The 14,304-nt window shown below is 46.7% G+C and overlaps 2 protein-coding genes across 2 annotated transcripts in view; one reads left to right on the top strand and one right to left on the bottom strand.

Annotated features, from left to right (window-relative positions):
* Window positions 1–14,304, bottom strand: part of FBH1 (F-box DNA helicase 1) — a 33,771-nt gene that overhangs the window by 1,805 nt on the left and 17,662 nt on the right. The window contains exons 15-21 of the mRNA XM_027670225.1: window positions 12,395–12,470; window positions 9,865–10,062; window positions 8,493–8,618; window positions 7,461–7,567; window positions 6,831–6,965; window positions 4,321–5,988; window positions 346–446 (exon numbers count right to left, since the gene is read on the bottom strand). Of these exons, the coding sequence (XP_027526026.1) occupies window positions 5,869–5,988; window positions 6,831–6,965; window positions 7,461–7,567; window positions 8,493–8,618; window positions 9,865–10,062; window positions 12,395–12,470 (762 nt within the window). The 3' untranslated portion in view covers window positions 346–446; window positions 4,321–5,868. The remainder of the gene's footprint in view (window positions 1–345; window positions 447–4,320; window positions 5,989–6,830; window positions 6,966–7,460; window positions 7,568–8,492; window positions 8,619–9,864; window positions 10,063–12,394; window positions 12,471–14,304) is intronic.
* On the top strand, window positions 1,138–3,566 carry IL15RA (interleukin 15 receptor subunit alpha). Its single transcript, XM_027670226.1, has 6 exons — window positions 1,138–1,576; window positions 2,100–2,180; window positions 2,397–2,522; window positions 2,710–2,739; window positions 3,041–3,104; window positions 3,229–3,566. Exons 1-6 carry the CDS (start codon window positions 1,138–1,140, stop codon window positions 3,332–3,334), a joined length of 846 nt encoding a protein of 281 aa, XP_027526027.1. The 3' UTR covers window positions 3,335–3,566.

Raw genomic sequence — 14,304 nt, 5'->3', positions numbered from 1 at the left:
CCATGGCTCCATCCCAGCCATCCATCGCTCCATCCCAGCCATCCATCTCTTCCTCCCAGCCATCCCTCTTTCCATCCCAGCCATCCATCTCCCCATCCTGGACATCCATAGCTCCATCCCAGCTATCCATCACTCCATCCCGGCCATCCATCTCTCCATCCTGGACATCCCTTGCTCCATCCCAGCCATCCCTCACCTCATCCCAGCCATCCATCACCTCATCCCAGCCATCCCTCACCTCATCCCAGCCATCCCTCTCTCCATCCCAGCCGTGACCCCTCCATCCCGGCCCTACTCTGTGTTATCCCCGCTGCACCTCTCTCCATCCCAGCACTGGATCATCACCTCTCCGTGCTGGCTCCCATCGGGATACAGGCGCTTCCAGCAGCTGGGGTCACGGATGAGCCATTCCCACGCTCCAGCAGGGATCCTGGTGCTGGCATAACCTTGGAGAAACCAGGAAAGGGGCGAGACTTTAACACCCCATTGGGAAATCGGCCCCAAGATGAGGCCGAAGGGGAAAAGCAAAGCCATAACTCACAATCCCAGGATGTTGGATCCCAGCTGCAGCCTCCAGAGGGGGGGAAAACCCCCGGGAATGGGCTGGAGGACTCATGTAGCATACGGAATTTTTTCATGTCCAGCTGGAAAGTGAAGGGAGGAAGGAGGGGGTGGGGAAATGCAGCAGCTGGTGGCCGGATGGAGCCGGGGCTGCTGTCCTGGAATGGTCTGGAACGGGGATGGAATGACTGAAAGGGGATGGAATTCCACAAACAGTCTTTGATGGATGGAGGAGCTGCTCCAAGTGACCAAAGAGATTCCAAAAATAGAGTTTTCCCTTTCCCATTCCCTGGAGATGCTCCAAGTGACCACAAGGATGCTGGAAATTGAGTTTTCCCTTTCCCAATCCTTGAAGGAGCTGCTCCAAGTGACCACAAACATGCTGAAAATACAGTTTTCCTTTTCCCATTCCCTGGATATGCTCCAAGTGACCACAGAGATGCTGGAAATCGAGTTTTCCCTTTCTCCATTCCCAGGAGGAACTGCTCCAAGTGACCACAAGGATGCCAGGGATAGTTTTCCCTTTCCAATTCCTGTGCACAGACACAGACATCCCAGATTATTTCTGGAGGTTGGATGAGGCTCTCCCAGCTCCACAGCAGCATCCAATCCCTACATCCACCCCTAGCCAGGATTTCCTGGAATCACGAGGTGGTTTGGGTTGGAAGGGACCATAAAGCCCATCCAGCTCCAGCCGTGGGCAGGGATACCTTCCGCTATCCCAGGTTCTTCCAGCCTGGCCTCGGACACTTCCAGGGACATTCCCAGCGGTCTCCCGGTGTCCCGGTTGCGATTCCATGTGTTTTCCATCCCTCTCCAGCGCGATGCAGCCGCCCCAAGGCCGTGGCCAACGCCCACATCGAGGTGGGGAACAACACGGGGCTCCACTCCCTGCTGCGCTATTCCTGCGACCCGGGATACAAGCGGAAAGCCGGGACTTCCAACCTCATCCAGTGCGTCCTCCGGGATGGATCCGCCCGGCCCGGCTGGACCGACCCCACGCTCCAGTGCATCCGTGAGCTCCCCGTGGGAATCGGGAACTGGGGAGTGGGAATTCCACCGCTGAGGGATGTGGGGAGGGGTTGTATTCCCCGTTCAGAATTTTGGGAGGAGATTTAATCCCTGGAATAAGTAATGGATGACGGACGCGCTCCAGGGGTTGGGAAAGCAAATCCAAAGCTTAGGGCTCGCCGGATTCGGCGCTCCCGGAGCCGGGGGGAAAAAAGATGGGAAAAAAAAGATCCATCTGAGGAAAAAAAAAAGATGTTAAAAAGACTGAAAACGGGGATTAACTGGAATTAATTAATTAGAATTAATTAGAGTGAGAATTAGTAACCAACAGAGGATGGAATATTAATTAATGAACTGACGGACCAATCAACACTAATTCCTAAAAACAGTTAAAAGTTTGGATAACTGAGGGATGTTTTTGTGGAGTGACCCCCCAGTCCATTGTGTTGGATGATGTCCCTTTCCCATCCCAACAACCCGGGGTCGGAGGGTTTATTCCCTGTTTTCTTGGCGGTGTTTTCCCACAGGAGACCCGGCGGCTCCTCCTCCACAAACCCCCATCCCCGCGATCCCGACGGAGCCGGGCACGGAGAGCACCACCCAGAGGGGTGAGCAACTCAAAAATTTTGGGATTCTTGGGGGCCACAAGCCCACCCCTGCGGTGCGGGAAGTGAAATATTCCAATGGCGCGGCCGAATCCAGGAAATCCCGTGGAATGGCACCGCTTTGGGAGCTGCTGGATTTGGGGCGTCGTGCCGGCGCCACAAAGCCGCCTTTTCAAATTTTGGAATTGGAAAGGGAATTTTACACCCTTTTCCCTGCAGGAACCAGCCCCACTTCCAGCCCTTCTCCGGCGGGAAAGCCCGGAGCTGACGGGACACCACCGGATCCATCCACACTGGGAGAGGGGACAACCCCGCTGCCCAACGCCCCCTTGGACAATGCCACAGGTTGGGATGCTTCCCACGGGAATATAACCCCCCTCTCCCGGGGATAATTCCATCCAGGAAAAAAGCTCTTTTTCTTTTCCCAGTGGATTTTTTTTTTTCTTTCTCCCCAAAACTCCTTAGCGACGCTCTTCCCACTATCCCGACTTTTCCAGCTAAAAAAAAAAAAGCTTTCTCCCTTCTTTTCCAGCTTCCAGCCAGACCTTGGCCTATTCCATCGGTAAGACGAGCTTGTTTTGGGAAGTAGGGGCTCATTTTCCATATTTTTTAAGCTTCCAAGCCCTCAGGGCCATGAGAGCTTTTATTCCCTGGGAATGTCACGGAGGTGGGAAGGAGGCAGCACCCAAACTTCTCCCTGGAAAGGAGAATTCCAAGTTTTTTCCCTGCCAGGGTGGGGAGGGCGCCTTGGGACTGCGTCCAAGGTTTTTATGGCTCTTTGTGGAGCTGTTTTGTTTGGAACCAGGCTGTGCCCTCATCCATGAGCTGGAAGACGCTCATCCATCCCTGTGGCTTTTCCACAGGGTTCCCGGCGCTCCTGGTCACCGGAATTGTGGCCTCCTTCTGCTGCTGCAGGAGGAGGAAAAAGTAAGTATTCCCAACCCCACGAGGTCTTCCCACCCCAGGGACGAGTTTTCCTCGGCCTCTGTGCTTCCCTGAGAGCTGAGGAAAGGCCTTGGAATGCCGGGGATGCTCCTCCTCCCTTCCACAGGCGCCCAGGGCAGGGCTACGACGTGACACCCGGGGACATTCCCATGGCGGCTCCCACTCCCGGGAATGAGGAGGTGGCACCTCCCGGGATGGTTCCCACGGGATGAGCGCCCACAGCCGGGAAACTCGGTGCGCCCGCCAGCCCCAAGGATGCTCCAGGATCCCACGGGAAGCTGGAGGCTCCCCTGAGCGGTGGCACATCCCGGGCTCCACGCGGAGCAGCCTCATCCCAAGGGACGCGTGGCTGCTCTTCCCAGCCTGAACCAGTGATTCCCATGGATGGCACGGCTCCAGGTCCCATGGGTGAGGGGGTTTTCTGGGATCGGGAGCAAGGATTTGGAGGAATTGGCCCCCTGTGGATGGTGAGGGTTGGCAGGGAGCAGGATGGGGGGGGGGGCTGTATCCAAGGGGGGGGGGGGGGGATGCTGGGATTTGGGTGTTGGGAATGTTGGGTATTGGGAATGTTGGGATTTGGGTATTGGGGATGCCAGGACTGGAGTGTTTGGGATAATGGGGTTTGTGATGCCGGGATTTTGTGCTTGGGAGCTGGGATTTGAGTGTTAGGGATGCCGGGATTGAGGTGTTTGAGATAATGGGATTTGGGCATTTGGTATGCCGGGATTGGGGTGTTTGGGATTTGGGCGTTTGGGATGCTGGGATTTTGGTGTTTGGGATGCTGGGATTTTGGTGTTTGGGATGCTGGATTTGGCTGTTTGGGATGCTGGATTTGGCTGTTTGGGATGCTGGGAGTTGGGTATTACGGATTTGGGCATTTGGGATGCCGTGATGTTGGTGTTTGGGATGCTGGGATGTGGGTGTTTGGGATGATGGCATTTGGATGTTTGGGATGCTGGGATTTGAGATGCCAGGATTTGGGCCTTTGGGATGCCAGGATGGGGGTGTTTGGGGATGTTTGGGATGAAGCCGATCTTCCCTGCTCCAAGCAGTGCCCATTCCCTATCCAGCAGCACATCCAGAGTTGCCCAACCAGACACCAACCCCATCCCTAGAGCGGCTTTGCCCCCAAATTCCCTGAGATCCCAGGAATCAGGTGGAGAGGGACCCATCCAAAGGTCCCTCCACACATCCTCACCCCTTTCCTGCTCTTTTCCAGCCAAAGATTCCGGCCCCATTCCGCCCTCGGACGCAGCTCAGGGATCCTTTGGAAGCACTTCCAGCACCGATCCAGGCTCCGGATTCCTGATCCCCCCTGGCTCTGGCTGCTCCCAGGGATCCCAACCCGGAGCAATTTCACTACAGACACTTCTCAAAAGACCAAACCTAGGAAATATTCCAAGGAAAAATATTTCCAGGACACGACTTAGGGAATATTTCCCTGGCTGTGGTTTTCCTTCATCCGTCGGTGGTTTTTATCCATTGTTTTCCTTTATTTCAGGACAGGTAGCTCTGGTGCCTTTTTTTATGTATAAATATATATATTTTATATAAAATCACACAGAGCACTTGATTGTTGAACTCATTGGGGTGTCTCAGCCAGGATAGGGAAGGATTGGATCGGGATGAAATCCATGAAATCCATCTCTGCAGCACCGAGGGCTCGTCAGGCACCGGAATTCCCATCAACAGCCCAAAATTCCATGTTCTTTCCCGGCTGCTGTGCCTTGTCCTGCTGTTTGTGGGGAGGGAATCAGCACCGTGGATGTGTGACAGTCCAAACCCTCCAGCCATAGAAGCTGGAAGTGCCTTTCTCCCATGGGACAGTCAGAAAACAGCCGGGAGGGAGCACCAGAGGTTCCTGCTCCGACATCCACGTCCCAATCCAAGTGGGAATTCCTGCTCCCAGGGTGAGCGGAGCAGGGACTGCACTCCTGGAGTCAAACCCTTCTACCAGCTCCCACGGGAATAACAGGATGCATGAGGCTCCTCCAGCTCCGGGCCTGGATCCAAGGGCAGATCCCTTCCAGAACCACTTTCGGTTTCACTCTTCCATGGCACAGGCTCTGGAATTGCGGCACAACGGAGCACGATCCACCAGGATTTTCCCAAGAGCTGGAATTCAATGCAGCCAAAGCACTTCTTAAAGAAGAGGAAAACAAGGAAGTTTTAAGGCTTTTTTTTTTTTTTTGGTTATAAATGGAGTTTTAGGATTCAAAACTCTCTCCAGCTTGTCTCCGGGTCAAACCAAAGCCGTTCTTCCCTCACGGTTTGGTCCTGGGGAAAGGGAAGCAAGTCTGGGAAAGCCCTTGGCTGCCAGCAGGGGGAATTCATTCCCTGGGAGGGATTAATGATTTCCTCCCATTGCTGGCCAGGAAAAGTCCATTTCCCAGAAATAGCCTGTTCCTTTGGGAGCTTTCCAGGGTTCCTCTTCTTCCAGCGGATCAGAGGGATTTCACCGAGCGCTGACGTCAGGGAGGAGGGAGGGATATCCAGGAGGTAACAGGGATAATGCTCCAAAATTAACGCTGATCCAGTTCTTAAAGTGCATGTTCTTTGGAATATTCTGCTTCCCAGCTCCTGGAAGGCAAGGCAGGGCTGCAGGGAAGGTCTCCCAGAGCCTACGGGTTTCCTCCGAAGCTGGGCTGGAATCCCGTTCCAATATCCACCCAAACCCCGCTCCAATATCCACCCGATTCCTGAGCTGGGATGTGCCAACGGGCTTTGGGAAGCTGGGAGGGCTTCCCTAGAGCTGGCAGGGCTGTTCCTGGAGCGCTGGGAAGGACGTGAGTGGAGCCAGGGAGCCGAAGTGCTGCCGGGTGCAAGGCTGGCACAGGAATCCCCCAGGATCGCGGCTGCCGTTGCTCTGCGGGAGGGAGAGATGGGAATTTCAGGGAAGAGGGAGCTGCAGGGACACCAACTCGGCTTCCAACCTCGGCCACGAGTCCCTCCCGCCCAGGGAAGGGAATGGTGATGTGCCCAAAGCATGGAAATCCCTGATGGAGTCATGGAATCGTTTAGGTTGGAAAGATCTCTCTGAGATCGAGTCCAACATTCCCCAGCACTTCCAAGGCCACCACTAATCCATGTCCCCAAAGTGCCACATCTACGTCGCTGTTAAATCCCTCCAGAGATGGGGAATCCACCACTGGACAACCCTTTCCATGTAGGAATTTTCCCCAGTATCCCACCTACGCGTCCCCTGGCACAGATTGAGGCCATTCCCTCCTGTCCCACCCTCGTGTCCCTGTGGATGGATCAGAGCCATCTGTTGTCCCCTGTCCTGGACATGGAGCTTCCCAGATTTTTCCATGTGGTCACTCCAGAGCTTGGCCTTCATGGTACCCTCTGGATAAGGTTCCACCTCAGAGTCAGAGAGTGGGATCAAAGGCAAACCTGGACCCCAAAATCCGACTGTCCCTGAGGAGAGGGATGCTCTGCCAATCCCATGGGATGCTCCATGGGCTCAGCAGAGGCTCCAAGACTCAGGTGTGGGATCTGACACAACTAAACCCCCAAACTGGCTCCACCTGAGACCACAAAAAGCCTCAGATGAGAAATCTGGGAACTAAATGGATCCCTGGGAAGTGCAACACCACCCGGAATCCCCCTGGGAAGCCACAAGGATGGGGAGCTGTGGGGGTGAGATCCTGGCTCAGAACAGGGACTGGAGGCTCCCAATCCCAAAATCCCAGGGAAAAGACGTACGTGAGTCAACGGGAGCTTCCTCACAACCAGCCTGGAGCTGGGATCCAACATGTTTGTGCATCTGGACATGCAGCAAGTGCAGGATGCTCCGGCCTTGGCAGCCTCACTCATCAGCTCCACCCGAAGGAAACGCTCCTAAAAAACAAGGGAAAATGGGAATAACACCCCTCAGAGGGAGCTGAGATGCTGGAAGAGGTTGTTCTCTGATTTTTTTTTAACCCCTTGGAAACGATTTGCAACAGGATGAGTTAAAAAAAAAAAAAAAAAAAAAAAAATCCCAAATTCCTGGTGATAAAAAAAGTCAAGGAGAAGCCAACGGGAAAGGAGGAAGGAAATAAGGGAAGAGTTGGCAGCCCCACAAACAGGGAAAAGGGAATCTCGGAGGGAGGAACTCAGGATCTGTGGAAAACAACACCCAAATGCAAGAACTGTGGGGGAAAAACTGCTGCAATCTCGTGTTTTCTTGCTGGAATCACAGCATGGAGCAGCAAAACACGGGAAAAACGTGACCTCGGGTACTGCCAGCACAGATCCACCTGAAACTTGGGATCAGCGGGATAATCCTTAGGGGCAGGTATCCTAAATAACCCCACTGAAGGGGTTTTCCTGCCTTGGGAAGGTTTCACTCACCCCAGCCAGGGCTAGGAGGTGTTCCAGGGATTTGGAGAGCAGGAGACACTTCTTTGCCCGGGTCACGGCGACGTAGAGCAGGTTCCACTCATCCTCTGGGACTGCACCTAGCACGGAGCAGACACGATCCATGGATTCAGGGAGCAAGGAGGAACAGCCCTGCCCTCCTTCCCAACGCTTCGTCCAGGTTGGACAAGGCTTGGAGCAACCCAGGATAGTGGGAGGTTTTCCCTGCCCACGGCAGAGGGTGGGATGGGATGGGACGGGCTTTAAGGTCCTCCCAACCCAAAGCATTCCAGTGTTTCTCTGGGAAAGTGGGAATGTGCAGCCCCTGTTTGCTGTGGGGGTCCTGACGCCATCCAAGCTCCTGCCTCATTCCACATTCCTCCCTGCGGGCACAGGCAGGGAGCTGCTCCCAGCTCCATGTTTTCCTGCCTGTGGAGCACGATGGAAGTTTCCCAGGGCCTGGATTCCCTCTGCTCCCCAGGGAGAGCCCAGCTCCTCCAAAAAAACAGGAACCTAAGGAAAGCAGCAGCCTTGCCAAGCCTGGAGTTGGTCTTTCCCTGTTGCTACATGGTGACAATTGCAGGAATATTCATGGAATTACAGAATCCTTAAGGCTGGAAAAGACCTTTAAGATCATTGATTCCAAGCATTCCCAGCTCTGCCGAGGCCACCACTGACCATGTCCCCAAGTGCCACATCCACAGGGATTTTAAACCCCTCCAGGGATGGGGATTCCAGGCTGTTCCAAGGCCTGACCACCCTTTCCATGGAGAAATTCCTGCTCATCCCCAACCTGACCCTCCCCTGGCCCAGCCTGAGGCCGTTCCCTCTCCTCCTGTCCCTTGTTCCCTGGGAGCAGAGCCCGACCCCCCCTGGCTTCCCCCTCCTGTCAGGGACTTGCAGAGCCAGAAGGTCCCCCCTGATCCCCCTTTTCTCCAGGCTGAGCCCCCCCAGTTCCCTCAGGAGTTCTCCAGCCCCTTCCCAGCTCCCTTCCCTTCCCTGCTTTCCCAGGGGCCGTTCCCATACCAATGGCCAGGTTGGTTCTCCTCTGGGAAGCGTCGCTCCCACACGGGGCCTTCACAAAATCATCGGCCACCAGCACCGTGTCGAATTCCAGGCCCTTGGCTTGGTGGACAGTGCCTATGAGATAATCTGGATCCAGCACAAGTGGGAACACAGGAAGGAAAAAAAGAAGGAATAAAGATCAGACATGGTGACAAAAACAGCGGTTTGGAATTTCATCTCATTCTCCATGAATTTAATTTCCCCCCCGAATATAAATCAGGAGCTCCTCTGTGGGGAATCCTAAAGGGTTGAAGGGACTTGTCAGCCCTGATTTCCAAATGGGAATGTTCTTTGAGGAATTTCCTACCTGATTGATTCGTGTCCCCTCCCCACGTTTCAGTCAGGGCAAGTGAAATATCCATGGAATCATAAAACCATGGAATGGTTTGGGTTGAAGGGACCTTAAAGTCCGTACAGTTCCATGGGCAGGGACACCTTCCACCCACCCAGGTTGCTCCAACCTGGCCTTGGACACTCCCAGGGATCCAGGGGCAGCCACAGCTTCTCTGGGAAATCCATTCCAGCCCCTCCCCACCCTCCCAGCAGGAATTCCTTCCTAATATCCCATCCATCCCTGTCCTCTGGCAGTGGGAAGCCATTCCCTGTGTCCTGTCCTTCCAGGCCTTGTCCCCAGTCCCTCTCCAGCTCTCCTGGAGCCCCTTTAGGTCCTGGAAGGGGCTCCAAGGTTTTCCTGGAGTTTAGTTTTTTGCTTTAATCCCTGGGAGCAGCATCCCACAGGAATTGTCTGCTGAGAAACCAAAATCCAGCCTGGAACCATCCCTGCCTCCAACTCCATGGAATCACAGGATCCCAGAGTGCTTTTGGTTGGAAGGGACCTTAAAGCCCATCCCATCCCACCCCCTGCCATGGGCAGGGACACCTCCCACTATCCCAGGTTGCTCCAACCTGCCCTTGGACACTTCCAGGGATCCAGGGGCAGCCACAGTTTCTCTGGGAAATCCATTCCAGCCCCTCCCCACCCTCCCAGACAGCAATTCCTTCCCAATATCCCACCTATCCCTGCCCTCTGGCAGTGGGAAGCCATTCCCTGTGTCCTGTCCCTCCATCCCTTGTCCCCAGTCCCTCTCCAGCTCTCCTGGAGCCCCTTTAGGCCCTGCAAGGGGCTCTCAGCTCTCCCTGGAGCCTTCTCTTCTCCAGGGGAACATTCCCAGCTCTCCCAGCCTGGCTCCAGAGCAGAGGGAATCCAGCCCTAAAGCTCCCGTTCAACCTCCCTAAAAGTCCAACTCGATCCAAACTCAGCCCTTTTTTCCAGGATCAGTTGGATTCAGGACCGAAAGGAGACCCGGATTTGCCCCTTTATCCCTGGATTTACCCGCCAGGGATTCCTGGGACACGTGGGATCTCTCGATCCTCTGCACCAGCTCCGGGATCCGCTCCCTGTATTTCTCCACGATGAAGATCTTCACCGCCAGGTCTCGGTCGTCCACGTGCTCCGCGTATTCCTTCAAGCCAAAGAACCCCCGAGAGCCTTCCCACTTCTGGATAAAGGAATCGTTGATCACGAGGTTTGCTGGAAGGAAAGGGGACAGGAGTTCAGTTTATTTACATTAAATTAGAAGTAAAATTTTATTAGAATAAGTATTATTATATTATATATTTTATTTTATTATTATTCTTTATTCTTCTTTATTAATATATTACATAGCTTACTTCATTTATGTTAAATTAGAATTAAAATTTAATTATAAGTATTATTACATATTATTTATATTATTATTTATCATTATTTATTACTATTTATCATTATTCATTATTATTATTTATTAATTATTATATTAGATAGTTTATTTCATTTATATTAAATTATAATTAAAGTTTAATTATAATAAGTATTATTACATTATATAATTATAATAAGTATTATTACATTATATAATTTATATTATTACATTATATAATTTATATTATTACATTATATAATTTATATTATATAATTTATATTATTACTTATTATTATTTATTATTATTATTTATTATTTTATTATATAGTTTCTTTCATTTATATTAACTTAGAATTAAAAATTAATTATAATGAGTATTATTACACTATATATTTTATATTATTATTTATTATTGTTTATCATTATTATTATTATTCATTATTATATTATATAGCTTAGTTTATTTATATTACATTAGAATTAAAATTTAATTTCAATAACTATTATTACATTATATAGTTGTATTATTATTTATTACTATTATATTATTCATTATTATTATTTATTTATAATTATATGGTTTAGTTTATTTATATTAAATTAGAATGAAAATTTAGTTATAGTAAGTATTATTATATTATATAGTTTATTTTATTATTATTCTTTATTATTCTTTATTATTCTTATATTAAATAGTTTAGTTTATTTATATTAATTCAGAATTAAAATTTAATTATAACAAGTATTATTACATTATATAGTTTATATTATTATTTAGTACTATTTATCCTTATTTATTATTATTATTATTATTTATTTATGATTATATTATATAATTTATTTCATTTATGTTAAATTAGAATTAAAATTTAATTATAATAAGTTTTATTACATTATATAATTATTATTTATTATCTATCATTATTCATTATTATTATTTATTCATTATTATATTATATAGTTTACTTCATTTATATTAAATTAGAATTAAAATTTAATTAAAATAAGTATTCTAATTCTTACAATAGTATTAATACATTGTATTATTATATATAAATATATTATCATATTACAATACATTATTATATATACTATGTATGTGTCATATACAATAATATAATACTATAACGTTTATATTATATGTGCATATTATATATGTATTATAAAATAAATATAATGTAATATAAAGAGTATATTATTTATACGAGTTTATTTTTATTTTAATTAAATTTGAATAATAATATGTATTTGTTTCAGTTGCATTATTAATAATATATCAATATATCTTAATAATAGATTGATAATATATTAAGTATTTATTAATATACTTAAATATATTTTAATATATAATAACAATATATGATATTAATATTAATAACTATTTATATTATATTAACATATAAAATATTTTAATATATCAATTATCAATATATAGAACCATATACTATTAATATTTCTAATTATAACTATAAACAATAAATATATGTCGTCTATCATATGTTAAAATTATATTATAAATTAATTATATATTAATAGTCTAATTATATAAATTTATAATTACTATTATTAATATAAATAATATTAAGAATAATATTAATTAATAATATTATATTATAGAATTATTATATGAATTTTATATTATTATATTATATAATTATAACACATAATTATATATCACATTTATTATATTAAATAATATTATATTATATAATAATATATAATATTAATAATATACTACTAATAATCTAATTTTAATTAAAGGCTTTAGTGTGACTTCAGGGCATAAATCCCTCTTCCATCCTGCATAAATCCCATTGGATTTTTATCCCAAATTTTATCTACCAGGGAAAAAAAAGCAGGATTTAAAAAACCCAAAAGAAAAGAAGGGGAAGCTTAAAGGAAAATAAAAATGACCTAAAAATCAGGAAAAACAGGGAAAAACATCCCATACTCAGGGTTTCCTGGGATAAGTTTCCAGCTAAGTGGAAATCCGGGAAGGGATCCGAGACACCGATCCCAAAATTTTGGCATTCCCGGTGTTAGGAACCGAAAATCTTCAAAGTTGCCAAAAATAGCTCGGATACGAATTTTAAAAAATATTTAAAAATCAGTTTTTTCCCCTGGAAAATTCCCTGAGGAAACGGAAAAGGAACCAGGAAAAAGGGCAGGGACAATACTCACATTTTTCCCTGACTTCTGCAGGTTGACTGAGCTTCCAAATATCATAAATCCTGCTCAGGCCAAAACGAGCCAAACCCTAAAAAAACCAAAAAAAACCCGGAGTTTTTTATCCCAAAATAAAAGCGGCTGTTCCAGGGAAAATAAAACGGGAAAAAAAATATCTCAGTTTCAACATAAATTGACCCAAAAAGCTCTTTATTTTTGAGGACATTTTTACTTTCCAAAGGGATTTTTTTTCACCCTCTCGTTTCTAAATCCTCTTTGGTTTGTTCCATCCGAAGAAAATCGGGATAAATTAAACGCATCCCAGATTTATCAGGATAAATCGAATTTATCCCGAATTTTTAGTTGGTGCCGGGCAGCCAACATTTCAAAGGCTTATTTCGTTTTAATTTGCAGCTTTCTGGTGGAAAAAAAAATAAGGTGAAAAATTTGGAATAAAAATTTGGCCTAAAAATTCCAAAGATGGGCTCAAACAATTCCTTGGTTTTGAACTCCTCCAATTCCGGCTGCAAAATTCCCAAATTAAAGGAGGTTTTTCCCTGTTCCATAAGATTTTATCGGCGATCCAGAGTTCGAAGGTCAGTGATTCCCGAGGCTTTGGAATGTGGAGCCGGATTAAAACCCTCCTGGAATTCCAGCCCAGGGATTCCTGAAAGTGTGGGCGCACAAATTCTCCTCCGGCTCAACTTTTTTGGGAATGAAAATCCAGGGAAATCCTGGGGGCTGTTGCTCCCTCAAGGGGTTGAATGTCTGGCGCTGTGGAAAATCCCGATTTCCCTTCCCAAAAAGACCCCAGTTTTCCCTGGATTTCCTGGGTGGATTGAGCCAGGGATCAAAGCCCCCCAGGGCTGGGGATCCACGATGATCCCGGAACATCCCGAGGTCGCTTCCAGCTTCAAACACTATCATTGTCTCCCAAGAAAACATGGAAAATGTTTATTCTTTCCCTGTTTTTATGTTCAATTCCAGCTCATTTTTAATTCCAAAGGCACCAGAACTGCTCCAGCTCCTCCAAATACTTCCAGCCACTTATTCCATCCCCTCTTTTCCCGCCCCAATCCTGGTCATTCCTAAACCCAAATGACACCATTCCCATCAAACCATTCCTTGAAATCCTGGTCAACCCTTAAACCCAAATTATACAATTCCCACGGAGCCATTCCTAGAAAATCTGGTCATTCTTAAACCCAACTGATACAATTCCCACCAACCTTCTGGAAAAGTTTTCTCCTGGAAAAACACCCAAATACCTCCCGACTATTCCTGGAAATCCTGGTCATTGCTAAACCCAAATGATACAATTCCCATCAAACTTCCTGGATAACTTTTCTCTTGGAAAAGCACCCAAATTCCCTCAAATCTATTCCTAGAAATCCTGGTCATTCCTAAACCTACATGATAAAATTCCCACTAACCTTCTGGACATCTTTTCACTTGGAAAAAGCACCAAAATCTCCTCAAACTATTCCTAGAAATAAATCCTGGTCATTCCTAAACTCAAATTATACAATTCCCATCCCACCTAAGCCGGATAAAAACGGGATAAATCAGCCTAAAAATGGGATTCAGCCCACCCAGATCTGAGGATAAAATGGCTCCCAATCAATTTCCGGCCGCGCCAGATTCCCGCTTTTTGACGGACTATCGACTCCAAAGGCGGCGGGAATTGGCCTTGGTTGTTCCCACCTAAGCCGGATAAAAATGGGATAAATCAGTCTAAAAACGGGATTTGGCCTGTCTGGATTTGAGGATAAAATGGTCCCAAATCACTTCTCGGCCGCGCCAGATTCCCGCTTTTTGATGGAATATTGACTCCAAAGAGGGGAATTGGCCTTGGCTGTTCCCACCTAAGCCGGATAAAAACGGGATAAATCAGCCTAAAAACGGGATTTGGCCTGTCTGGATTT

The sequence above is a fragment of the Corapipo altera genome, unplaced genomic scaffold (genome assembly GCF_003945725.1).
Source record: "Corapipo altera isolate COAL_440 unplaced genomic scaffold, ASM394572v1 328, whole genome shotgun sequence".
NCBI lineage: Eukaryota > Metazoa > Chordata > Aves > Passeriformes > Pipridae > Corapipo > Corapipo altera.
This window is presented reverse-complemented; position numbering and strand designations above follow the sequence as displayed.